This window comes from Micropterus salmoides, unplaced genomic scaffold, assembly GCF_014851395.1.
Source record: "Micropterus salmoides isolate LMB-PRFRI ecotype aquatic unplaced genomic scaffold, ASM1485139v1 Ms_hic_scaffold_13, whole genome shotgun sequence".
NCBI lineage: Eukaryota > Metazoa > Chordata > Actinopteri > Centrarchiformes > Centrarchidae > Micropterus > Micropterus salmoides.
The window spans coordinates 27,560,397-27,585,513 of NW_024040374.1; the positions used below are offsets into that span (position 1 = coordinate 27,560,397).

A 25,117-nucleotide genomic window follows, 5' to 3' on the forward strand; every position below is an offset into this window, starting at 1 on the left:
CACATTTTAACATTTTTATTATTAAAATATTCACCTACAAAATGGCCTATAAACACTATTTACAGAAGAGCGAGCAGGGATGCCTGCAAAGACATAGAAAAAGACATTTATACACACAGAAAATACTGTGCACCATTGTCAGTGGAAGAGATGAATTTAAGGCATGTGGAGAAAAACATACATTTCCCATTGTCTTTATAAGGAGATCACGGGGCTGGTATAAGGAAAAGATTGGGACTCGCAACACTCTACAGTTATTTCCCTGAGGGACCAACCTGCAGCTGAATCACAAATAATAAAACACCTCTCCTAATGTGTCAGCATGGACATGGAAATGAGGTATATAAGGTCTCTGATGCAGTCCAGTGGACTGCTTACCATTAATATTTGCATATGTATGCATTTGTATGAAAAATCAGTCATCAAATATCACAAATGATAAATGATTTGGGCCATTTTTCATTTGAACGAGTGAAGTCCTTTCATGAAGCACGGAGCTACAAACACTCAGGAAAGAACAAACCTTGTGTTCAGATGAACAATGATCTATTTCTAAATTGTTACAGTGGGTTCTGACAGATTTTCTCAGCACAAACAAACATGACCATAATCAATTACTTCAAGTAGATTATAAACACCAAAATTGAAGTTAGGTTTTTCACATGACAGTGATGACAGTCCTTTCATCAGTATCCAAGTGCTCTAGAAAAAGAAAAAAGAAAAGACTAATTTTTACTTGTTGAAAATCTTGTGATCCTCTACAGAAGCAGTGCATAGACGTGGCTGGAGGAAACTGAAACAAACCTTTATTGTTGTCTGTTTGTTCTTCTGACTGTCAAGAAAGTTAATATCAGCATGTGAAAAGGATTGCATTGGTGTATTTGCTAAAAACATCTTCAGCACCGTTCATACAGCTTTTTCAACTTACTCTGACTTTTCTTGGGAAGCATCGGTTCGCAAATCTCTCGATAACAAACATCCTGCTGTACTTTATATGTCCTTTTGTACCTGCAAAGGGTAAAAACATATGAATTGGTTTGATCCATTAGTTCTCTGTATTTCCTCAGCTTTGCAATTTAGATGTTGGTACATCACATAATGTCATGACGAGTATAAGCATGCAAGGCCCGAACAAGAGATCCGTGTCTGACATGACTTACAGGTAGTGGCACACTCCACCCTCCCAGACAGGCACACTCTTCGTTTCAGAGTAGAGACGGGTGCAGGGGTGTGGCACTCGCTGGCACACTGCAAACAGTGGTCACACAACATGAGGTATTAATGTTTTAAATACTGTCAACAAGGAAAAGTCTGCTGGATAGTTTAGGAGTCATGCGGGATGGAGCTGGGCCCTGCTCTCTGGCTGATGGATGGTTTTAGGAAAGGAATGTTTAAACAATCTGCCGCTGGATGTTTAGGTGAAGAAAAGGACTCAAGAAGGGCAAGGGTATGTCCAGAGTCTCCCCACACACAGCTTCATCAACATCCAATTATTAGTGAAATCAAACTGATACTGTTTTACTGTGTTTCACACTATTTTACTGTGTTGGAGAGGGATTAGGGTTTAGGCTGGATGTCATAGTGTATTCCATAGTTAGTGTGGAAAACATGATTTAAAAAAAAAAAGACATTTTTGATAAGCTACAATTTGAATGCTACCAAGACAAGTGGCTGTGTGTCGAATTATGGACAATTCTTTAGAGAATTCTGCTGTGACTTTTCTAACTTGAAACAGTTACACTTTTTGGCTTAATAAGTTAAAAAACAAACCTAAAGACAACCATTTATATCTCAGCCAGTGTCTCCAGTACGAAGTCAACTGATATTTCAAAATGCTCATTATTGCAGACTGATCAATATGTATATACAGTACATGTAGGTTCACTATAATGACATTAAAGTTAAAACATTTTCATGTCATAGTAAAGTTATCCAAAAATCACGCTATAGTATCGAGTATCAATGCACACAGCAATCACACACATTTGCTTCTGGAACTCATAACATTTTGTTTTGTGTTTTTCATAAAAACTGTGACATCTGCAACTGTTAAAATATCTGAATTCCTTGATGGAAGTAAAGACTTTGATGGAGTGTTATACGTGTTGGACACAACATCCTGTTTTTCCAGGCAGTTCTGGATGTCCTGTTAACGTTTGAATTGAGGACAATATGATTCAAGTGGCTTATTTATTGCTTTTCATAAAAGAGATCTGATGATCTACATAAATGAATTCCTGTTGAGCTAGAAATTACATTTTATTTATGCTCCTCTTAATATTGGTAGCATATAATCAACTACTTTGATAAATGTAAACATGTGTTTCCTTGCACGTTAACTTCAACAAAGGCATTGGACGCTACAAATAATGTATTCCTACTGGCTAGTAGACCAATAGACCTTTCCTTCAGGCAGCTGGCAGTTTCCCATTTAAAGTCTGTCATAGATACATGTAATGCAAGCTAGAACTTGAGCCATAACTGTACAGTGTATCTTAAAAATGAATGAGGATGTACACAGGGATATTCCACTCATCTAAAGATGCGGGAATTTGGTTTAAGTTAGAAGTATAAGGCGTCTCTTATGAAGACAGAAACACACTTTCTTCATTAATAATATCTGAAATTGTTTTCACAGGCACAGATTAGTTTCATCTTCTTTTGAGCCATTTGAGTCTTTAAGGACTTGGGAAAGACAGAGTAAAATCAAAGATATGGTAAAATCAGAACAAACACAGTATAGTACAATATACTGCTTCCACATACAGCCCCCAGAACATTCAAAAGAAACACTGAATTATAAACGTAACACTGGCTCCCCTGAAAAAAAGTGGTGCAGTGCAAATAATATGCTGCATTGTGCCTTCGCTGACACTTCATTCATGTTGTACGGTCATGCCCCTAAGCCTTAAAGTTAACCAAGCCATTCATAAATGTCAGAGGGGTCAACTGTCAGTAAAGCGTGTTTCCTGCTTTTAAGAAGCCAGAGGTCTATACATAGCTCAGCGCTCTATGTCAGTTTACATGATGAAATGCAAATCTAACATTACAACCCTTGGGAACACATAGACAGGCCTGTAAATCCTGCAGTGACACAACATTCAGAAAGCTGGTGATCGGCCATCTTTCAATCTTACTCAAATTGAGTGGGCATGCAAGCGACCACTCAATTGAATGCCTTTTAGAAAACATTTTACAAGAGGTTGTATTGTTTTCACATGAAATAGCATTATCTTATCCATCCATATTCAACATTATTGATACAGTTCAGGGCGCCAGGGGACTTGTGCCGATCCTAGCAAGCATTTATTGGCCCGCCACTTTGATCCAGACTGAACTATCTGCTAACCATTGGATGGAATGCCAGGAAATTTAGTACAAACATTCACGCGTTCCTCAAGTTGATTTATTAATCCTATTTATTAATGCCGTGACTTTTTATTTAGCTGTGTCATCAAGTCAAAATTGATTTTTTTGCCCAGTTCTTTAATTGGATGACCATCCATCATACATTGTCAACCGCTTATCCTGCGTACAGGGTCGCGGGGGGCTGGAGCCAATCCCAGCTGACATCGGGATGAAAGGCGACAGGTCGCCAGTCCATCGCAGGGCCACACACAGACAAACAACCGGGAGGAAGCCGTAGCACCCAGAGAGAACCCACGCAGACACGGGGAGAACATGCAAACTTGTGAGGCGACAGTGCTGACCACTGCAGCACCGTGGCGCCATTGGATGAAAAAAAGAATGGCGTTCCCATCAGACAGAGCTGTACGTTGTGTTTAGTGCTAGTAAGCGAATGCTAAACTAAGATGTGAACATGTTACTTTATACTTGCATGTTAGCTGGCTGTAGACTCTTAAGCTGGTGTGCCTCTTGCCTAATGCTAGATGGGATAGGCTGAAGGACCCCCCCCTGCAAAGGCTAAGTAGAGATGTATGATGGAAAAAAATCAACCTCCCTAAAGAAACCATGTGTTTAAGATCCTTGTTCGATGTCCTAAAACATCAACTGATTGAGAGACTATCCAGCACATTTGCAGCCTACTTACTCTGAACCCACCCCATGTGTAGGCGTGTGTATGTGTGGAGAGGAAGCACGTAAACTTACACAGTTCACACTGTCTGCCCTTGAACCCCGCTGTGCAGTCGCAGATGAAGGAGTCGCCTCCGTTTACACATGTACCCCCGTTCTGGCAGGGCAGACTGCGGCAGTCCTGTGGCAACTCTAAAGACAACAGCTGCCTTCAACTTCCACAGTCCACAGTCCAGTTGAGTATGGGTCTCAAGTTTCACGCCCACTACTCCACATTATCTACAGTTGATACCATGTGTTGATAGTCTCTTGCACTTACACTACTTCCCATTTATTCCTGAATGTTGTTGCTTTCCTGAATGTTACATCTTTGTCTTTCAAGGTTAGCATCCTTACTCAAATTTCAATCCCAGTGCTTAGCAAACACACATCACACAAATGATAAATTACACATCTAAAGACTAATAAGTAGTCTCTTTCCAACTGGGTAGTAATCTCATGTATATGCAGCACACAACCTGGGATCAATTACAAGGGCAGATGTGCCACCTACCAGGCTTCATTCTTAAACCTTCTTCTTGACTCTCGAGTGCAAGGCTGATTTTATTCGTTGTTTCTTCCATCTTCTCTAATTTAATTGGTGGGTCAGGTTCTGCAAGGCAAAACATTTCCTGTCATGAATCAGCATAAAAAGACAAAATGAATGACAGACTGCAGAGTGATTCCGCCAACATTTAGATGTCATACTAAATAAGACACTTTAAAGGTTTTGTGTACATTCCTCAGCCTGGAACAATGAAACACAAACATTACTGATTAGACAAAATGGTCAAAATCATGTTGTGACATCATGGGCGTAACATCATTAAGGGGCAGAACAAACCTAGAAAGGAAGCGTATTCTCTGGAGCACAAGATAACATTTTTAAAACAGTTTTTCTGTTTAGGCTATAGGCTATAAACATCTGCACTGGGATACATTAAGTTAAGAAAAAGGGAAAAAAGTTTATTGCTGAAAGTTATTGTTTTCTGACGTGTCTTACTTTATCAAAATAAAGCTAACAACATGTGTCAGATAACGTGAATCTGTGTGTGTGATGGCAGAGAGTCCAGTTTACATTAGAGGACTAGCTATATTTCATCCAGACAGGCCATGGTTAGGACCATATGGTTATAGGACCATGCCCTAAGTTATTCCATCTGCATCAAGATAAGCAAATAAGATTACTCTTTCATTGTTTGGACATCCTGAGCAAATCGGAACAGCTTCAATATGTTGGTGTAGCATGTTAGTTTATTATAATATGTCAGAGAATGTAATAATGTCCTGCTGAATTATTCTGGCTTTAAAGGCAGAATAAATTACTTCCTGTCAAATATTAACATGGCAGCATTAGGTTTTGTGTGAAATACTGTACATTAAAGGTACAGTGTGTAAGAATTGAGAGGGGGGGTATTACATTATCCAGAACTGGATCTGATGGGAGCAGGCAAAGGGACCAGGCTACACTATCAGACTATTGTCATTCCAACAACGCAGGACAGGACTAGCTGGTTAGCATGTTAACTTTAGTTGATACTATAAGGTCATTTTTTTAAACAAATAGAAATAAATAATAGCTTTCTTAGTAGTGGCTCCACTAAATGTTTATCACGTGGTTGCTTCTATTTGTACTTACTAGTACGAAGTCGAATGGCTTTTTGAGGCAAGTGAGTGAACCTGGCTGTTATCTTTCCCCTTCTGTCAATGAGTTCTGTGTATCTGCAACATAGAAAACAATGCTAATAATTAAGCATCAACAGGTAAATTACCAGATGGAACCAACTTCCTTGTGACTGTTTAATAATCATAGACACTCTGCGTGTACCTGTGCAATTCCTCTGAGTTCTCTGTTTCTGCTGTGCCTCCCAGGACCTGAGGCTGAGATGGGGGAAGTGTGCGTCCGACCGGAATCCCCTGTCCAGTCACGGTTGGCCAATCTCTTCTCCCTGATCTTGCCTCCATTGGCACTGTGTCAAAGCAAGTGTATACACACTTTGTTTTAAAATTCACTTATTTTTAATTATATAAAATTTAACAGATTCAGTGAAGCTATATTGTATGTTTGAGTAAATTCTTGATGTTGCATCTAAAAAATTCTGCCTGCTCTTTAGCTAAATAGCTGGGCATGGCATCAACATTGTTAACACAAGAGATACAATTTCTACAGAAACCTTCATTGGTAAAAAGCAGTGCAAATGTGATACTGGAATGATCATAAATGAAAAGGTTTTGAGAAATTATTTTTCTCAAACAAATGCACTCACAGGTAGTGAAGGCTAAGTGTTGAGGTACGCTGTGGATGTGTTCCTGCCCTGTGTTTTTAACAGATGTGAGAGCCACATAGTAGTTCTGGCCTGGCGTCAGTTCACGCAGGGTATATGATCCCAATTTCCAGTTCGGCAGGAAGCGACTCCTGGTATTCAACCCTCGGGTCACGTTGACTACAAAGCCATCTGGGACGTTTCTCGGGTGGCGGCTCCAGGTGATCAGTGCTGAGTTAGTGGTCACATGTGACAGGGACAGGTTCTGTGGGGGAAGAGGCCCTGAAGAAAAATCACAGTTAAATGTCCTTAATAACATAATTTTGCTTTTCTTAACATTTCTACTTACTTAATATTGCTTTATTCTTATTATGTATAAGTTATAGTGGGTTATGGAACATTTATTAACCCATGACACGCTAATTATAAAAGCTTCGTAGTATGTTAACAGATTAGTATAAATGTATCAGTGAACAAGCTCTCTTTAAAAGAGCCTGCAACTACACTTAAGTTTGTTAATAGCTAAATCTAAAGTAATATATACATTCAATGTATCGGACCGTTTTACAATGACAAAGATCAAGGCCACTATTCTGCAAGTAGTCTATCTTAGCCTGACATGTGTACACTTATGTGTGTCCACATATTCACCCTCCAGGAGTACCCAATGTACATAAAAATCCAGAAGAGAGAAGAAAAGGTGAAACTTTTAGTCCAGAGTTTACAGAAGGCCTGGTCCATTACCAGCCCAGTGCAGTCCACCAAAAATTACTCAAACCTGTTTCGCAAAAGTTGTTACGACCCATCCTCCTTGCAGATCTCTCGTAACCTCCCACATGTCCCTTTTTCCATACTGCCGATGCGCAGCGAAATTACTCACCCACCCAATCAACAGTTACAAAAACACAATATCAAAAACAAAAAGAACTTCTGCATGACCCAAGAACATATAGCATGCGATTATAACAGCAATTTAGTAAATCACTGTATGTACCAAAATGGCTCTTACACTATGGTGATATGCAGAGATGTGCATTGTCATTTTTAAATGAGAAATGACCAAATGGATATCATATGCAACGAGCATCAGGCGACCTGCAGTTGTGTTATAATGATTCTAATAACTTCACATACTTGAAAGCTGAATGGTGTTATGTAACCTACTTGTCCAGAATTGCAGTGGTCCAGCTGAGTGGCTGGTGGAGGGAAACTCATCTGGTCTGATTCCACTTTGAGTCAACACATCCACTGTGTACATCTGACCGGGGAGTAATGAACTAAAAAACAGAGAGAGGCACACAAAACATTGCACTACAGCAGAGTGTGGCACCTTACCTCATCATCCTCATAACACCTTGAAGAGCCTCCAAACAGTGATTAAATAGTGCCCTCTAGTGGTTGAAACTATATTACCCTAAGCCATTCAAATTGCAGCACTTCATCAGCACCATTTAGTGGACACATAAAATGCTGCATGTCTGCCCAATAAATTGAAATCCTGGGTTATCAGTGTTCTTTTGTAGCAAAGTGCAGAACCTGACCTGAAGGTATGCTCAGTGGTGCTCGTGTTAAGCACAGCAGTGCGAGAATCACTCCCATCTGAAGCCAACAGAGACACGTGCACCCTGCTGACTGCTGCGTGACGAGCTGCCTGAACCAGCCAGCTCAGCCAAACCTCAGAGGAGGACACATTGACCACCTGCAGCTGCTCCACCTGCCGAGGTCCTAGCACAGAAACACACACGCTTACACTTGAAAAATCATGCATCCAAACTCATGTGAATATACAGAGAGAAACACCTCAGGAAAGTCTCTTCCTACTACAGCATTAAAGAGTGTGCTCACGGGTGCGTATTAGTGCGGTGGCAGGCTGGCTGATGTCGTTGCTGTTGGTGTTGCGTTTGATGGAGAAGGTGGAGATGTTGTACAGCAGGCCGGGCACCAGGCCTCGCATGACGTGGGTGGACTTCTGCCTGTCCAGGACGTCTGATTTGCGATTGCTCCGGCCCAGGGGACCATAAGTGACAACGAACCCGCTGACCAGGCTGTGTGAGGGCTCAGGCTCATCCCAGCGTAGCTCCACCTCGTTCTCCTCCACACGCAGAACATGGAGACCAGAGGGAGGTAACAGGTCTGGGAACAGTGGCAACCTTACATGTCTAATCCATACGTTAAATAATTACAGAGTTGTCTTTGCAATACAGGGGATGAGCTACAGAGTATGGGGGGGTGACCAATGACAAGCTGATCGAGATGGACACTGATGGGATTTAGTGCGACTCTTACTGACCTTTCTCACAGTCTTTGCCTGTGTGCCCTGTTTTGCAAACACAGTTGTAGTTCCCTCTCCTGTCACTCCTGCAGAGGCCGCGGTTTCCACAAGGTTGCAGTACACATGGATTCTCCACTTGGGGGCGACAAAGACAAGGATTTTGTGCAATATGGTTCATGTCACAACCCAGTGCAAGTTGTGTGAAATTAGCTTTTAACATCAATATAACAGACTTATGAGGCAGCACAAAGTCACTTACACATCTGGCACTGGTCCCCAAAGAAACCGTCTTTGCATCCGCACACATAATTCCGTCTGTAACCCCGACACACACCTCCATTCAGACAGGGGTTGGAGTCACACCCGTCCTGCTCTGCACACAGATATTTATGGCAGAAATTGATTCCTGTCCTGTATAATACATTTGTTAAAATGTTTACGCCTTAAAAAAAATGGGTTGAATGAACACTGTACCTATTTCACAGCTCTGGCCTTTGAAGCCCGGTGGACAATGACACAAATAGGAGCCGGCCTGGTCCTCACATGTCCCCCCCGTGTTTGCAGGGATCCGACAGGCATTCATTTACGTCTTAAGGGAGATAAAAAAAAAAACCAAACACATGTATCCACAGGACCTACACATGAGTGCAGGTGCACTGAATTTTGGCATTTAATATCAGAAGACTTTGATCAGGCTTTACCTGTCTGACATCGCTTTCCACTGAAGCCATCATCACAGTCACACTGGTAGGATCCGACGTGGTTCTGACATGTCCCGCCATTAAGGCAAGGCTGTGACAGGCATTCATTGATCTCTGTAATGATGGGGGGAAAAGTCTAAATCAATAGCAACATACACCTAAAACAAAAAACGTTTTTATTCATTAAATCTTATTTATTTGAACTTTTTGGGTTTTTATGTGTCCATGTGTTGGGGTATGCTACGGACCCTCACAAATGGGTGGCTGGCTCCAGTCTCCCTGAATACCACAGATGCTCTGAGTGGCTCTGGGCACAGACATGAAGCCTGAGAGGCATATATACACAGCCATGGAGCCTGGTGTTGTTGAGGAGAACTGGACCTCAGCGTGCTTCACTTGTGGAGGCGGCCCACAGCCCAGCTCTGAAATACAACCACGTTGATAATGTCAGCATGGCTGCATAGTAACACAAGCTCACGAACACTGGGGCTTAAAGGAGCTCATGCAGGACAGACGAATGGCAACAGAGGTGTTTTCCATCCAGGCTCTCTGTTATTGTCCTCCTAAAATGACCTCCAGCATGCTGTTAGAGTGTGTAGACATGAAATCATCAGGTCTAATCAGGTCTTACTTTATATAGCTTATGCAGCCGTTCTATATCTGTAAATGTGGGGCCTCCAGTGCAGCAACAACACTGCTAAGATTATCTTCAGATGGAAAGCTAATATCTCTATACTTCACAGCTCAGGATATCCTCCGCCTGTGCCAACCTAAAGTCAACATTGTACAAACTTTGAGATTTGGACATTGTTGTGTGGTGACACACAGTCTGCTTACCTGCGGAGGGTTGTGCTGAGCTGCTGCTTATTTCACAGTGTCTGCCGCTGAAGGCCTCGGTGCATTCACATTTGTACTTTCCTATGTAGTGAAAACATGTCCCCCCATTCAGACAGGGGCTGGAGGCACAGGGGTCTGGCTTCCCTGCAAGAAAACATACACGCTGAAAATTATTATTGATAAACTATGAAGTGTATTCCACAGTTTATGGCCGTAAAAACATAAAGCTACTTCCAAAAGAACTTCTAAAACAAAGGTAGTGGAAGATCAGAGAGTCTTGTTTTAACATAAGCTGATATAGGAAGGTTCAAGGTTATGTAAGGCTTTGTACACAAGTAAAAGGACTTATTTATTTATAATTTTATTTATAATTTATTCTCTTTGTTCTAGTATTAGTCAAAGTTCTAACTGCCCCATTCTGAATTAACTGTAATATTCTTAAAGACTTGTTAGGAGGTCCGGTAAAAAGAGAGTTGATTAAATTAAATTTGAAAATAAAATTTAGATCAGAATCTAAAAACACTCCCAGATCTGTAACTTGGGTCTTAATTTGACATCGACTTTCTTTTCACTTTTGTGAAAATCCTGTAAGTAAAATCTCTGTTTTCTGCTTACAAAAAAAGCTACCTGTCCAAATATTTACTTCTGTGAGACAGGTAGTAAGAGCATTCAAAGAACTGGAGCGATCTGGCATGCAATTCTATACATGTACATGTACACAACAGTTTGTGTATCGAGCACAAACTGTTGTGAATATTACTCGAGGGTGGCACTCACCCACTTCACAGTGTTTTCCAGTGAATCTGTAAGGACACACACATTTATAGCTCCCTGCCTCTTCCTTACAGGAGCCACCATTGCGGCAGGGACCAGAAGCACAGGTATTGAGTCTAACTGGAAAGAGACAGGGAAAAGGGAATCCTTGAAGTAGAGCCACTCTAGCTTTTTTTAATCACACAAAATAAATCCGTTCCAGTCCATTGCAATGCACGTCATAATTCAGGAAAATAGTTCATAACTCAGTCATAAGTACAAATTATTATAAGCCTTTCTGCATTGTAATATTTCAAGCAGCATTACGGGTAATGGCATGTTTCCTGGTGCATTAAAGCTGGATTTGAGCTGAGGGATGTTTTGATAAAGGCACTTCATACGTTCATGTGAAGGTATTCTCCAAGTGTTTTTATCAGTAATGCTACCTTTTTCACAGTGCTTCCCCCAGTATCCATATTTGCATTCGCAGGTGTAGCCTCCGTCCCGCTCGTAGCAGTAGCCCCCATTCAGACACGGAGAGGAGTCGCAGACCGATCGGGGCTGTACTGAAAAACACACACTGATACTTGACTGTGTTCTCTTGCACTGGGAAACAGTAAACCTCTTTAATTTTATTCATGCATGTGGGCTTGGTCCAACCTTTAGGAAAAACACAGACTATTTGTCACTTTATGATTGGATCAAATGCGATTAAATATGAGCATTCAGCAGCAGCATAAATCATTTTGAAATGTCTCGCCACGTCGTAAATGTAAACTGCAAATGTGACCATTCCTTTTGAAATAGAAAGTGACACTTGTCAAGACCAGTGTGTTTGAAAATGGGTTTGTCGCTATAGAAACCAGCTGCTCATGCAATGACACATAGCTGCGTAGTGCTGTGTTGTTGGGTGGGTGCCTGAGGCTCTTACCATAGGGGTAAAAGTCCTTATGATCTAGCTCTGCTGCACTAGTCTGACATGTGCACAGGTAGGTTCCTCCATACTCCAAACAGGGACCCCCATCAGGACATGGCCTGCTGTTACTGCACGGCGTCTGAGTGACTCCTAAGAGGAAGATATTGTAAAAGACAGATACATAAATTTAGGGAAAATGGCTTCTGGTTTGAGACATTTGTGATCTTACAGTGACCCAAATTTTGTTCACATTCATCAAAGCTCTTGTGAGGCCCTGATAGGATTATACGTATCATACCCACCAAACTGACAGTAGAGTCCTGTGTAGCCTGAAGGGCATTCACAAGTCCCATTGCTGTCCACACAGACACCCCCATTCTGGCAAAGACATTCCTCTGCAGACACAGGAAGAGAGAGAGTGCATGTGTGTGTGCATGTGTGTGTGTGAGAGAGAAAGAAAGAGAGAGAGAGAGAGAGAGAGAGAGAAATGCTCAAATCTGGAAAGTTTGCTCGAGCTACTTGAAAACAAGTACTTACGTTTTGTTAAGTTTTCAGCATTGGTTCGAAGTGTAAACATCGGCAGAAGGTATAAATGGTCAACATGTGTACCATATGCTGACTGTCTTTCATCAGCTATACTGTAAACTATTTATTGATTCGCTGTCAGTTCCCTTTCCCTAATCTTTTCCAACAAAGTTCACAGGACCAGAGGATTAGCAGTCAGCACGCCGCACATCCGCTCTGTACAAATTGTAAGAATGTTTTTATTTTCCTCTCCTTCCTAATTGCGGCAGTGGATCAAAGGACGTGGCCGTATCACAGCTAAATGGCTCCCCTTTGAAGTCCCGGGAGCTTGGTGGAGGGTTTTATTTTTCTGATGATATGGAGCATATTTTGTGACCAAACTGTATGGCCCTGGGGGCAATTAATGGATGGTTAATTTGCTAAAGACACTTTCATTGGCCACCTGTGCGGCCCGGGCCCTTTGATCTAAGGAGCCTGATTAGGCACTTCTGAGTCCCACTACCTTCTCTTCCTTGGAGGACCGTGCTCCTTTTTCCACTGTGCTTTCCAAGTGAGCCAGGCAGGAAAGTATTTGGGAGATTTAAGAGAGACTATATAAGCACTGATAGTTATTTCAGCTCAAGGGTGAGAAGTAGCATGCATTTGCAATAGCTCAAATACTATTAAAGAGCTTTTGGTGGGAGAAAAGAAAAAAAATCTTGCAACAACCACTATCAGACGGTGACACTAATCTCTCAGGCGAGCCTGAATTAGCTTTAAATGGCTCAATAATGATTTCCTAAAAGAAATATAATATGTTGCAGACATGAAACATTAGATAAATTTACTTAATATGCAGTTATGAATGAAAGGTATGAGGCATTAGCCGAGGATGACAGTGTTTTACATAAGTTGTGTTCAAATTGCCCTATGGTTATGCAAGCAGCAGCTGTGCTTCAAACTATAGTGTAGTGCAATGGCCAACTTCCCAAGAAGCAAGTAGTGGCGTGGAAGCATGCATATTTCAACAGTTCTGTCTGAAGAAATGACCTGAATACCAAAGACCAGCTTTGACTCATAAAGAGGCCTTTTCAAGTCTAGACAAAGCACTTCCTCTTGTTGGTAAACTAATAAAATGTGCCATAAAACAATTATTCACAACATCAAGCGGCCGGTTCCCGTAGTAAACTGGGCGAGGCCGTGTCAGTTTTGATAATTACAATAATCCATCATCACAGCAGCCTCTTCCAGGGCAGAGCTCCAAATTCCTGTGGGATCGCACAGCTCCTCTTTGAATACCACCGTCTGCTCTCTACCTGCCCAGCTGCCTGCAGTAAGTGTCAGCCGGGCCAAGTGTACAATACCTTCACACTTGTCACCATAGAAGCCTGGAGCACAAGTGCAGTTGGAGATTCCTGAGCTGGTGTATTCGCAAATCTGGTGCTTCTTGCAATCTTCCTCTTCACATGAGGCTAAGTGTGGAAAAGCACAACAGACTGCGGTGTAAATATCAAACTTTATGTGAAAACAATAGGCAAAGCTGTCGCTGTAGATGTACTTGCTTTTACCTGTTTGGTTTTCTGCCTCAGTTGAATTGTCCTGAAGCACCAACAGCTCTGGGAGAGGAAGAAAAAAACGGGCTTTAAAGGTTTGGTTCATCCAAATAACATACAGCCTCGCTTGCCTCTGGTAGTATTTAGCAATCCAGATAGTTTAAAGATTCATTTGGTCAGGTTTGGTGTTACCTGTCTCTGAGATATTTGTTGCTACCCTAATACAATGGTATACAAAGATATGTTTGCTCTAATTTAAACAATTTTAGCATTAGATAGATTGTCCACCAAAGAGCACTGAAGGGTTTATTATTCAGCAAGACTTTTGTTTATAATAAATGTTGGTTTAGATCACACATTTATGTATGAAAATCAGTGAATCAACTTCTCAAACAAGGATAGTAGATTTGTAGACTGCAGATAGTAACAGAGCAAAACACACATAATTTTAACTGATACGAAGCTAGGTGAATGGACAAACAGTCCTCAGTCACTACTAGTCCTGGAAGTGGCAAAACTCTGATTGATTAGGAATTTTAGCTATACTGCCACTGCAAATGTTTTATCATACTTTATTGTTACAAAACATGGTGCCTTCATAGTAGTTAGAGGGTATGTGATAAAGTATGATGAAAATGTTGGCTGTGGCTATTTAGTAGAAATTCTTAATAGAATTTGGTGTAATAACAGAAGACTGGAGAAGCAACAGAACCATGAGTTCACTTAAACAAAGTTTATAAACACTAATTCTTCTGTCAAAGAGCAATGCTAGATTTTCCTTTCTGCTTGTCCCAGGTGGGAAAATGCTGTATTAGAAGAAGCCAAACCTAAAGGCCTATGTAAACATTTTCTATAAAGAGGCATTTTTCCAAACATGCTTTCCTGGCATTTCAAGTTGCATTCAAGTCACCTGTCTCGCAGAGCGTTCCAGTGAAAGCAGCGGCACAAATACAGGTGAAGTTGTTGACCTGATCGACGCATTCTCCTCCGTTCAGACAGGGCTGTGACTCGCATTCGTTTATGTCTGGAGGATGCACAAAAAAGAGAGGTTTATCTGTTGTTGATTCAGGTCCAGGTGGAAAAGCAAGAGGTCGTCGTCTAAGACACAGAGCTGGATTAACAGAAATTAACTTCCCTTCTGAAAGCATAAAGTTTCATTGAGGTGTCTGGTATTAAGAGTAATCCTATCTCATGTAGATACAAGGATTCATGAACTGTGCAGGGCCTGATAATTTAAATCCCTATTGGGTTCAAGTTTCATCAACAATCAGTCACAAGAGGAGATAGATTAGTAAAGGTCTTTTTGGAAACTGACCTGACTTCAATGAACTTCCTCACTGTGGTTCATTGCTACGCTGCGTGTCTCAAGAAAAAAGCTGTTTGCAAATGAATTCAACCACAACCTCGGCTTGGACCCATAGGTAGGCTGGGAAACTCTCTGGACAAAAACATCTGCCAAAATGACTAAGTTTGATGTAGAAAGCAGCAGAAAATATTTCCTCTGGAGGGAGATGCCTACTTTCCCCCAAACTGTGAAGAACCCCGCTCACCTGTCTCACACAAGACACCAGTGTAGCCCGGTTCACACACGCAGGTGAAATTGCCAGCGCCTTGTACACACAACGCGTTGTTGAGGCACGGGCTGTCTTTGCACTCGTCAATGTCTGCAACACACACAGGGACAGAGAGAGAGACACGCTCATGGAATATTTACTCAGCTGATTAATATATCCGCCACACTGCTCCCCTCACTCTGCAAGTATGTGCTGCTGGCTGTGAAAGGTATTAGAAGAGGTTTGACACATCTCCACAGGCCGGACTGTGGGAATAGGCACCGAAGCTCCAGAAAGGGTGGACCAAGATATTCTAAAATACTGTTTTTGTGTGGAAACTGCTTAATGAGGCACAAAATTCTATAATTAATCTGAGATTTTTCAAGTCTTCAGGCTAGTCAGTGAATGCAGAGGGTAAGATTAAGTGTGGACACATGTCTTTATTTAGTTCAACCTGATTTGGGTAATTTCTTCCTGTTGTGTAAAATGATGTATGTTTTGTTTCTTGTACATGCAAAATGTACAACATAAAGTCTACCAGACAGAAGAAATAATTACATAATTACAACCAAACTTAATACCAGCTTTGAGGCAAAGTGTCCTTTGTACCTGTTTCACACTGAATCCCGGTGTATCCAGGTGGACACTGACAGATGAAACTATTAATCTGGTCTTCACAAGTCCCTCCGTTCTGGCAAGGATATGAGGCACACTCATCGACATCTACAGAGACAGGGAGAAAAACAAAGGAGGCAGTGTGGCTCTTTTAATTGGAAGAAAACATCTGGCCAAGGTCAGTTAGTCAGGGTCAGAGAATGAAACAAATAGGCATGAAGCTGATACAGGTATTAAGGTAATATCCGGATGTCTCTTTGGCAAGTCTGATGAACTCTAGTATTTTTATTTTTTTTCACAAGTTGACATTATTTTTCCTGGCTGATCTCAGGTAGATAGGTATTCATTCATAGCGAGCAGTGTGTGACAAACGCAACAGAGCAGGAAGCGGTGTCAACCATAACTCACCGATCTGGCATCGTCGACCGGTGAAGCCGGCCAAGCAGGAGCAAGTGAAGGAGGGGTTGCCTGTAATACAGTCATCGATGCACTGGCCTCCGTTCAGACACGGTCGCAGGTGTGGGCACACTGATGCTGTAGGAAGAGGTCAATGTTACCGGAATCTTAGACGCAAACGTATTAAAACAAGAGTGGAAGAACTAATCTCTTAGAAGCATGTCTTACCAGAGTTATTACAGCCACCCACTTCCACATTTGCATCATCTATACGGAAGACCCATCTGCCTGGGTAGCCCACGTTAGTGGTTCCCTCAACGTTCACTATGTCGGCCGTGCGAGAGCCGGGGATGTTGAAATAGCGCTTGCCATCCCCAGCATTGAAACCTGCCTGGGAAGAGAGTAACAAGGAGGCAGACATCACAGTGGATTGCTGAATTAGAGTTTAGACAAATGCCTAGTTTAGACTGCATCTTCACAGGAGCAGATCATACTGTACTATCCAAATTTTCATTGTAAGCAAATAACCACGTGACCTTACCTGCGCTGCTATCCCTCCCAGCCCAGCCAGGTTTCCTCCACTGCTGGCATGCATGCCTGTGGTCCAAGTGATGTTATTGTACTGGAATATAGTGAAGGAAAGCTCTCCATCTGTAATAAGCACCACTTGGAAAGTATTTACCTGCATAGAGAAGAACAGGCTCTGTTAAACCATTTCCTGATTTCCAAGAAATTTGGTAATAATGCATGCATCTGACAGACTCCTCATATTAAGGGAGCAGATTCCTAAATCTCAGTCAGGCTAGACATATAACAAACTCCTCTGGGCCTGTTTTTGACACAGATAGCAAGAAATTCCCAATTGTCATTAGAATAAAACCCAGCAGATGTGCTTTCTAACCACATATCATATCTCAGTTTTAACCAGTAACAACAAGGCTGTTTCCTGGGACTTTGAGATTATCTAGGCCAGTGGTTCCCAGTAGATCGTCCTTATTAGATGAGCTCAAGTACTCATGCTCCAAATGTGTTCATTTCAGTTGATTTTGAGGTGGATGATCACTGTGGATATTTTTGCATTCTTACTAGGTAGTACTTGGAGTATATGAAGCTGGATCTTTCAACCCTTTATTCATTAGCTGTAGCTAATAATTTCAACCTTTTGTCCGTTACTTTTAGCCAACTATTTCAACTGTTTATGGACTATTTTGGCTTATAGTCATCTCTTAGCTAAAATTTTAAAACATTTATTCATTAGTTTTAGCTAACTATTTTGACTTATCTGCTAGCCTGCTAGTTTTCAGGGAAACATGTGGCGTTAAGATCTCACAACTGACTCAGGTTGAATGGAGGTGTGTACTGTGCCGTCGCCTATATATGACACAAATATATGGACATAAATCAGAATTTCTATTTTGTCAAAGTTACTAAGCTAATGCTCTATCTTCCATATAGCTCCTGGCTACTGCAGTAAATAAATGTGAGTTTATACCGGTGTGAGGGAGTTGCCTCCAAAGAAAGTAACTTGAAGCCATGTAGAGATGAGGACCCATGTTGCGTTGAAGTTGGGGAACTCTGAAAAGTACGTCCTGACATCACCTGAGGCCCTACTCAGGATGGAAGGGTCCTGGCTCTCTCTGTAGAAGACTCTCCCTGCTCGACGGTTGTCCACATCAGCCCAGAACGGTGCCACAACCCTTCTGTCCCCAGCGATTGGAAAAGCCACAGGTGTGAACTGAGACACCTCCCTCAGGAAAGATACCAGGCCATTGTTGTTAACCTGAGGAGGAGAGAGTTGGAGTTGGAGTATCTGAATCACATGAATCATACATTGACGTATTTTGTTCAACATGTCACATGTTTGTGGAATAAGGTGGGGTTAGAGAGGAAGTGCTAAGGAGAAGAGGCGAAGGTGGACAAGGTAGACTGACCTCACAGGGCAAAGAGCAGCATGGGGCAGGAGACGTCCCCTAACAGATGTTTGCACTTCTCATGTAGCGAACAGACGTTACTTTTATTCTGTGAAATGACAGCAGCTGAGAAAACCAGGTTTCTGCTGCTCATGCACCTGCAAAGTCATCACACCAGGGGGGACGTTCACGGCCTTTAAAATCACAGATGTCTTACAACAGCAATGCGACAAACTAAAGGAATCCATTTGCTGGTTTTCTGTGTTTTAAATCATTGCAAATTTAATATCTGCTGGTTGCACAAATCAGCAATGTGAAGACTATGGTATTTCTTTTTACCATTTCTTAATGATGAACTAACTATTGGACTCATTGACTGTTTTCTTAATATTTTTACATTTTTTATTTCGTTGTTGTCTTATAGTTGGATCAATTGATTTTTTGGCCACTTGGGGCAGCATAACAAGCTGTAAACACAACATTGACATATTACTACATTATAAAGTTATATGGCTAACATGGGAACAAACAGTTGCCTATTTACACATTGAGCAGAAAGCAAAGAAGTCTCCAACAACTCCAGGGGGAAATATCTGACTCGTTGGCTGCTAAATGATCCACTATGTTCAACAGCTTGTCACTAACTTTTTCGGCCGTTTGATGCTGTGAAGGTAGTGCACAGTTGGTTTTTCAAAGTTTTTTGCTGCAACTGGAACTGATAGCAGGTGTGAGACTGAACTAAAACAGAGATGTTATAGGCTGAAAAACCAAAACATAAGACATAAGACACTTAAAAACTCACTAAGGTGTTATTTAAGGAAGAAAGCTGTGAAGAAAGGAAGTAAAATTCCTCTAGATGAGAATAATTAAGAGATTGTAATAGATTCTAAAATAGCACTAAGCAATGTGGTAAATGGTCACTTCAATGATAGATTATGAAGTAGCATTTAGCAGCGAGAGAGTCTATCTAGCACAAACATTACATGGTGTCCGACCAGCACTGCACTACATTTTGAACATCTTAAGAAACAAGCTGCTAAACCTCAGTGGAGAGGAAAGTTATACAGGCTGAGGGGTTGAATCCCCATGAATGGCCTTCATTCATTCATACATCATTTCTGCATATTATCAACAAGGGGAAATTCTTCCCACCGTGGCACCTATCCTGTTTCTCCTCATCGCTGGCATGAACTTTGCCTCTCTGCACTCTAGCCGAGTGGCATGTGACAGTGACAAAGCAACGTCAGATGGCTCGGCTTTGCTCCCTGCATGTATGAAAACCATAATTTGAAGGACTTTGCTGTAAAAACAGCAGAGGAAGTTTTGTTTGGCACGGCACGGGGGCTAAGTTAATTGCCCGACCACAGCCTTCCCCTCTGCATCAGCGTGATGTGGTGAGAACGTGGCTGGTGTGGGGAAAAAGAGGACCGACTACAGCGGCAGGGCCCAGGGGTCAGCCAGAGCGCCATCTGATACCGGGAGAAAAACAAGAGAGAGGGCACAGGGCTGGATGAATGGAGGGATGAATGGAGGGATGTACATGAATTACAAACCTCCCACACCCACATAGCCACTAATGAGAGACCTGTGGTGGCAGCGGTCTGGACGTCACCCATCTTACAGCAAAATTAGTGTAGGAAATTATGCTGAACACTAAATAGAGTTTATACTCAGATAATGGAATATGTTTAATCACCTAATCTGATCTCTTGTAGCATCTGGAACGGTTTAAACAAGTGTATTTCTTACTTGTTAAGATTTTTTATGGGACTACTTTGACATGGCAATGACCTTCTAGGAATTTAAACTGAACTTGGGACCTTTTTATTTGCTTCGTATCACATACTTTTCTTCTTCTTCTCATGGATTTCAACCAGGCTATAACTAGTACAGACATCCAGTGAAGGGTGGTTATGCATCACACTTATGTGAGAGAGTGAATGGGTTCAGTGCTGCCTTGTGTTATGCTGTAACATGACCAAGGTCAGAATCACAGGGGAGAGAGGTGCGATCAGTCAACCTTGTAAGAAGCATCTCTCTCCCCATATTTCTTTCTCTCACTCTCAGTGGTGCCACTCCACTATACAACTCCCTTGTTATTTTTTGGGAATTCTTTTCCGGATACATCCAGGATTTTGCTTGGGTGGTTTTCTTTAGAGCCAAGCAATTTATGGACTAAAATAAACTTTCATCTGGCTTAAGTCAAGCCAAAGCAAACCCCTGAATGAATAAGGTGCCCGTGGATCAACTCAGGAAAACATTAGTTTTCCTTGTCAAAAATGGAGGTTTCCCAGTTACAAGCCTTTCCAATTATTTGATGAGACCGAAGGAAGTGAGCGCAGTCTCTGCACTTGGCCTGTCTCCTTAGCCCCGGCTTACCTTTATCTCCAAAGAGAGATAGAGGCAGTAAATCCTGTGTGGAACAGAGTGGCAGGACTGTGTAGAATGACTGATGTGGAGGTTTGGTGTAAAACGACGTAAGTGCACTGTTATGGTCCTCATAATGTAGGAAAATGCATTCAGCAAATATTTTAATTTGCTAATCACGTAGCTAGGAATTACAGAGGAAATTCAAAATAAATTCATCACCTAATTTAAAGTTAAGAAAGTTGCACTGTAAGACAATTCCAGCTAAATTTGTGGTCAGATTAAAAAAAACTTCTTCTAATTAAAAACTATTGCTTACTGTTGAATTACTGATGAAAAGCCTGATGCTAGAAATGCTAGAAATAAAGAAAGTGGGAAATTAATTGTAAAGGGCATGAAGTAAAAATGAAAAGCCAAACTAAGTGGACCGCTTAAAGATACATAATGTACTGTATAATAGCATGGTAAACCAAAAACATGAACTTATGACAAAAAATGTAAAGTCTTTTCGGGAAAGACGCTTATTTGCTTTCTTGCTGAGAGTTAGATGAGAGACTATTTCTTGGCTGGGTGCAGTGATGAGTCTTGTCGTCACTGTGAGCCTAACAGGCAACCAGCGGAGAGGCCTGGAAGTCACTGCGCCTGGCCAAGAAACAGTCTGGTACATAACCCCCCTGCAAAACCACCACTTGTTGTTTTTATATAAACAAGCTTCCAGTGTTTATGCTCTGCTAAGCTAACCATCACCTTGGCTGTAGCTTCATATTAAATGGACAGACATGAGAGTAGTATCAGCCTCCTCATCTAACTCTCTGCAAGAAAGCTGTTCAGAAAGTGCATTTAGTTTAAGACCTTCAGGCCTTTTCAGACTTTTTAAAATAGCAGATATGTCTTGCATCTACGGTGAATGAAGAGTTTCTGACATCACTCAGTCACGTCCCTCATCCCACACATGTATATAAAACGCACCCATGCAGAGTACAAAGAATAAAACTTGATGCTCACATCTTTGGCCCATACATAGTGGTGAGTGAAAGTGAGTGTATGAAATTGCTCCAAACTCCTAGTGTTGATGCTCTTCAGAAGAGCAGATGAGCACTAGCAGATGTGCAATCTGTAAAGAGTGCAGTTACACTGTAGCACGTTCTTGGCAGGATCCTTTCAAAATGTATTTGAATTTTGTTTAAACGTAACGTATTTCTAATTTTAGACAAATGCCACAATATCTTGTACATTTGAATACTATAAATCTCGTGTTTCACAAATATTCAATGAGCCCTAGAAAACTGTGAGTCTTTTCACCGTCCATGAATGTATTTATCTACAATAAAAAGCCTTTGATCACAACCATCTATCCTCACATCTGCTTTTAAACTTGTGTTCTTTTCCTCTCTGACCTTGGACATCCTACTTCATGTTCTTTATACTGGCCATCCGTAAGAGTAGTTAATCCGTGAACTGCATTGTTTGGAAGCCGCTAAGACACTTTGCAGATACATCTGTGTTCTGTTAAAGTGATTGGTCATTTCTCAGATAAAGCAGCTGGACAGTTCCGGGGGGAAGACCCTGCCATGTTATCTGAGGCATGGGAGGAGGGGAGGAGGAGGAGGAGGAGGAGGAGGAGGAGAAGAGATCCCAGCAACATGTGAAAACTCCCAGACACAAACCATAACAGAGGGACAGCCTGGTTACAAGGAGGCAGAAGTGAGATTGGAACAGGACCAAGTCAGGGGGGACCTATGTTTGTAAAAGGACACATGGCAGTCTTTAAGTCCACTGCTGTATACGTTGATCAGCAACTGCTAAAGGCTGATAGTTAAGGGTTTAACAGGCTCTGCTGTGAAGGATTTCAAGGTATGTGTACTGCTAAATAGAATTAGTTATGATAATAAAGTAAGACAGCACCCACAAACCATCTAAAATCAGTTTGGTTCTACAGCTTCCATGTGGCGGTGGCCCAGAGGCATGGAACAAACTCCTGGAAGAAACTATTCATACAAATTTAGCCCCTTAGCGCTCCCTGAAATATCAACTGTTCAAAGCAGCTCTCCGGTGGCAGAGATCACCATGTGGCCCAAGCGCTTTACAGCAGATGTTTAATGGATTCAGGTGAGGCATTCAAAATGAGCGTGACTGTAATTTCAAGTGCCTGTCACAATCTGTTATGCCTTGCGTGACTACAGAATTACAGTCCAATGAGATGCAGAGCGCGCTGCAGGATATCACATCACAACTAACACAGCACATTTCACAACGTGGGGTGCTCCGATTTCTGCCTCTATCAGACGATAATTTAATCTAAGATCAACGAGCCAAGCAACAGTAACTTGTCTTGTCTTGTCTAATTTGACTATTGTGTATTACTAAAGGAGAAGAGGCGCTCTGGAATTCATGGCAAAACTCAGAAGAAACACAATGTGACACACAGCAGCTCCAGTTTACATCTCTTCAGCAACACAGCACTTAAAAATAATGTGTCATCGTATATGCACTGTGTGTAGATGCAAAAGAGCTCCTAAAATGTCTTCATCGGGAGACTGACCTCACCCCTTTGGCGCAGATGCTTAGATTAGAAAGACGGCCTTTGACCTTGCCCATTGTTGCCATGGTTCCTCAGCCTCCCATGCCCGTGGTTTGAACAGGGAGGAGACAGGCGAGGAGGAGGAGGGGATCCGGAGAGCGAACGCGGATGCATAACCACAACAGGTGGTGTTGATTTAAGGGAGTTCTGCCTTCCCATGCGCTGGAACTGAACCAATACATGACAAAGGCAGATCAAAGTGCGTTTCACTGTGGTGTGCGAAAATCCTTGTCAAACCGTTCAGCTTCCTCCCATGAGCGCTGTTTCTCTCTCTCCGGCGTGCATATTTTCACCCCCACTCTCTCTGAAAAAGAACTGCTCACAGATGCTCCGCGGCAACAGTAAGAACACAAACTGTCATTTGCTTTAACAGCTCACTGTAGACTTAATATTACAACAGGGCTTACCACTGTTCTGCTAATAGTTGCTCTCTCACTGTGTGTGAGAGGGCAGATGTAAAGTGCAGAGAATGTCATGAAGGACTACGATTCCGCCCGCGGGGGGGGGGGGACCCGATATTCTACAAATGGGGTTACACACCGGAGCTTTTGAGCACACACAAACATATACAAACTCTCAAAGGGCACTGCAATGTAGTATTTGGCTGCGTGACAATATCACCTCCCTGAGGCTCTTATAGAATCCACACCATGTCAGTTTCAATTGCCAACTGCCAACGCTGATATGTAAAGACATAAACACACACACACACACACACCGGTGCAAACACACTGCTCTGTACTCACATAGAGTCCCGTGTGCCTATCTCCAAAGAAGGGGAAAGCAACAGAGATCTTCACGAGCCTGGAGCCTCCGTCGTCCTGACTGATGGTCTTGGAGTCCCCCTTGTCCTGGCCAAAGGGGTAGAAGTCCTCTAGGGGCACAGCGGGTTCCACCCCAGGCAGCAGGTCCAGGGAGAGCAGGGTGCAGAAGCAGGGCAGCAGGGCTCGCAGCACCAACACCATGGCCTCAGCCACCCAGAGATGGAGCTGACAGCAGGCACCGCGGAGGGGAGGGAGGAGCACACACACCTGAGGCAACAAGAGCAGAGCAGAACAGGACAAGACCGTACGTTCCTCCTCTCAACCACAGCAGTCTGAATCCTCCCCTGACTGCTCTCTGCCTCTTTCTCTCCTCACTTGTCCTTCAGTAGTGAACTGGGCTTCTTGCGTGAGACAGGGGAACACTGTAGATTCCTTGCATTCTGCTTGCTGCTGGGTACTGCATGAGCTACACTCTGTCTCACTGAAATGAAACGAGGGAAGGAATGAAAGAGGGGGAGCAGCGTGATTCAGCTGAGATGTTGTTTTTTTTTTTGTTGTTTTTTTTTAACAATCCAGCGATTTGGTCCCTGATGGTCAGCTAAGAAATATCCTCAATAAAAGCTCTATTCTGCCTGCCAAAGGAGTTCTTTCAGTTTTGGCCCCACCTCCCCCACAGGGATTCACTACCTTGCATAATTAGCTCCTTCCAGCCAATAGCTGAAAAGAGGCTGGTAACTGGATAACCACTGGGCGGATCTATGATAATCAAAGGGCTGCTTTAAAGAAACTCTGACAAGATTTTCCCCTTTCAGTGAAACTCTCTACTATGCACAGTTACCAAGACAAGTACGGTAACACAGTGAGAAGACATGCGTGTGCACATGCAGCACCGTACTGTTAGTGTGGAACTGATATGAGCGAAAGAGTGAAAAAAAGTTGCTGGCTTTTAAGATACTCACACACAGAAGATGCATGTGTGGGTGAAAACACACAAACACGTGGAGAACACAACATATTCGTGGTTTCTAATCAGCAAAGGGAAGACCACATGTAAGCT

General features: G+C 42.3%; 1 protein-coding gene across 1 annotated transcript; it reads right to left on the reverse strand.

The window, feature by feature from the left end:
- Positions 1 to 24,682, reverse strand: sned1 (sushi, nidogen and EGF-like domains 1). The gene is given in 32 exon segments (XM_038716703.1): positions 1 to 702; positions 929 to 1,008; positions 1,161 to 1,248; positions 4,111 to 4,227; positions 4,589 to 4,687; positions 5,714 to 5,796; positions 5,903 to 6,044; positions 6,342 to 6,620; positions 7,503 to 7,615; positions 7,880 to 8,063; positions 8,184 to 8,471; positions 8,629 to 8,745; positions 8,870 to 8,983; positions 9,085 to 9,163; positions 9,165 to 9,199; positions 9,312 to 9,425; positions 9,560 to 9,733; positions 10,149 to 10,292; positions 10,926 to 11,042; positions 11,348 to 11,467; positions 11,833 to 11,967; positions 12,120 to 12,212; positions 13,686 to 13,793; positions 13,890 to 13,937; positions 14,785 to 14,898; positions 15,425 to 15,538; positions 16,037 to 16,150; positions 16,451 to 16,576; positions 16,667 to 16,829; positions 16,980 to 17,120; positions 17,931 to 18,218; positions 24,043 to 24,682. Coding segments are annotated over 32 exon segments (4,194 nt in total). The 5' UTR covers positions 24,262 to 24,682; the 3' UTR covers positions 1 to 658.
- Between the last annotated feature and the right edge of the window lie 435 nt (positions 24,683 to 25,117).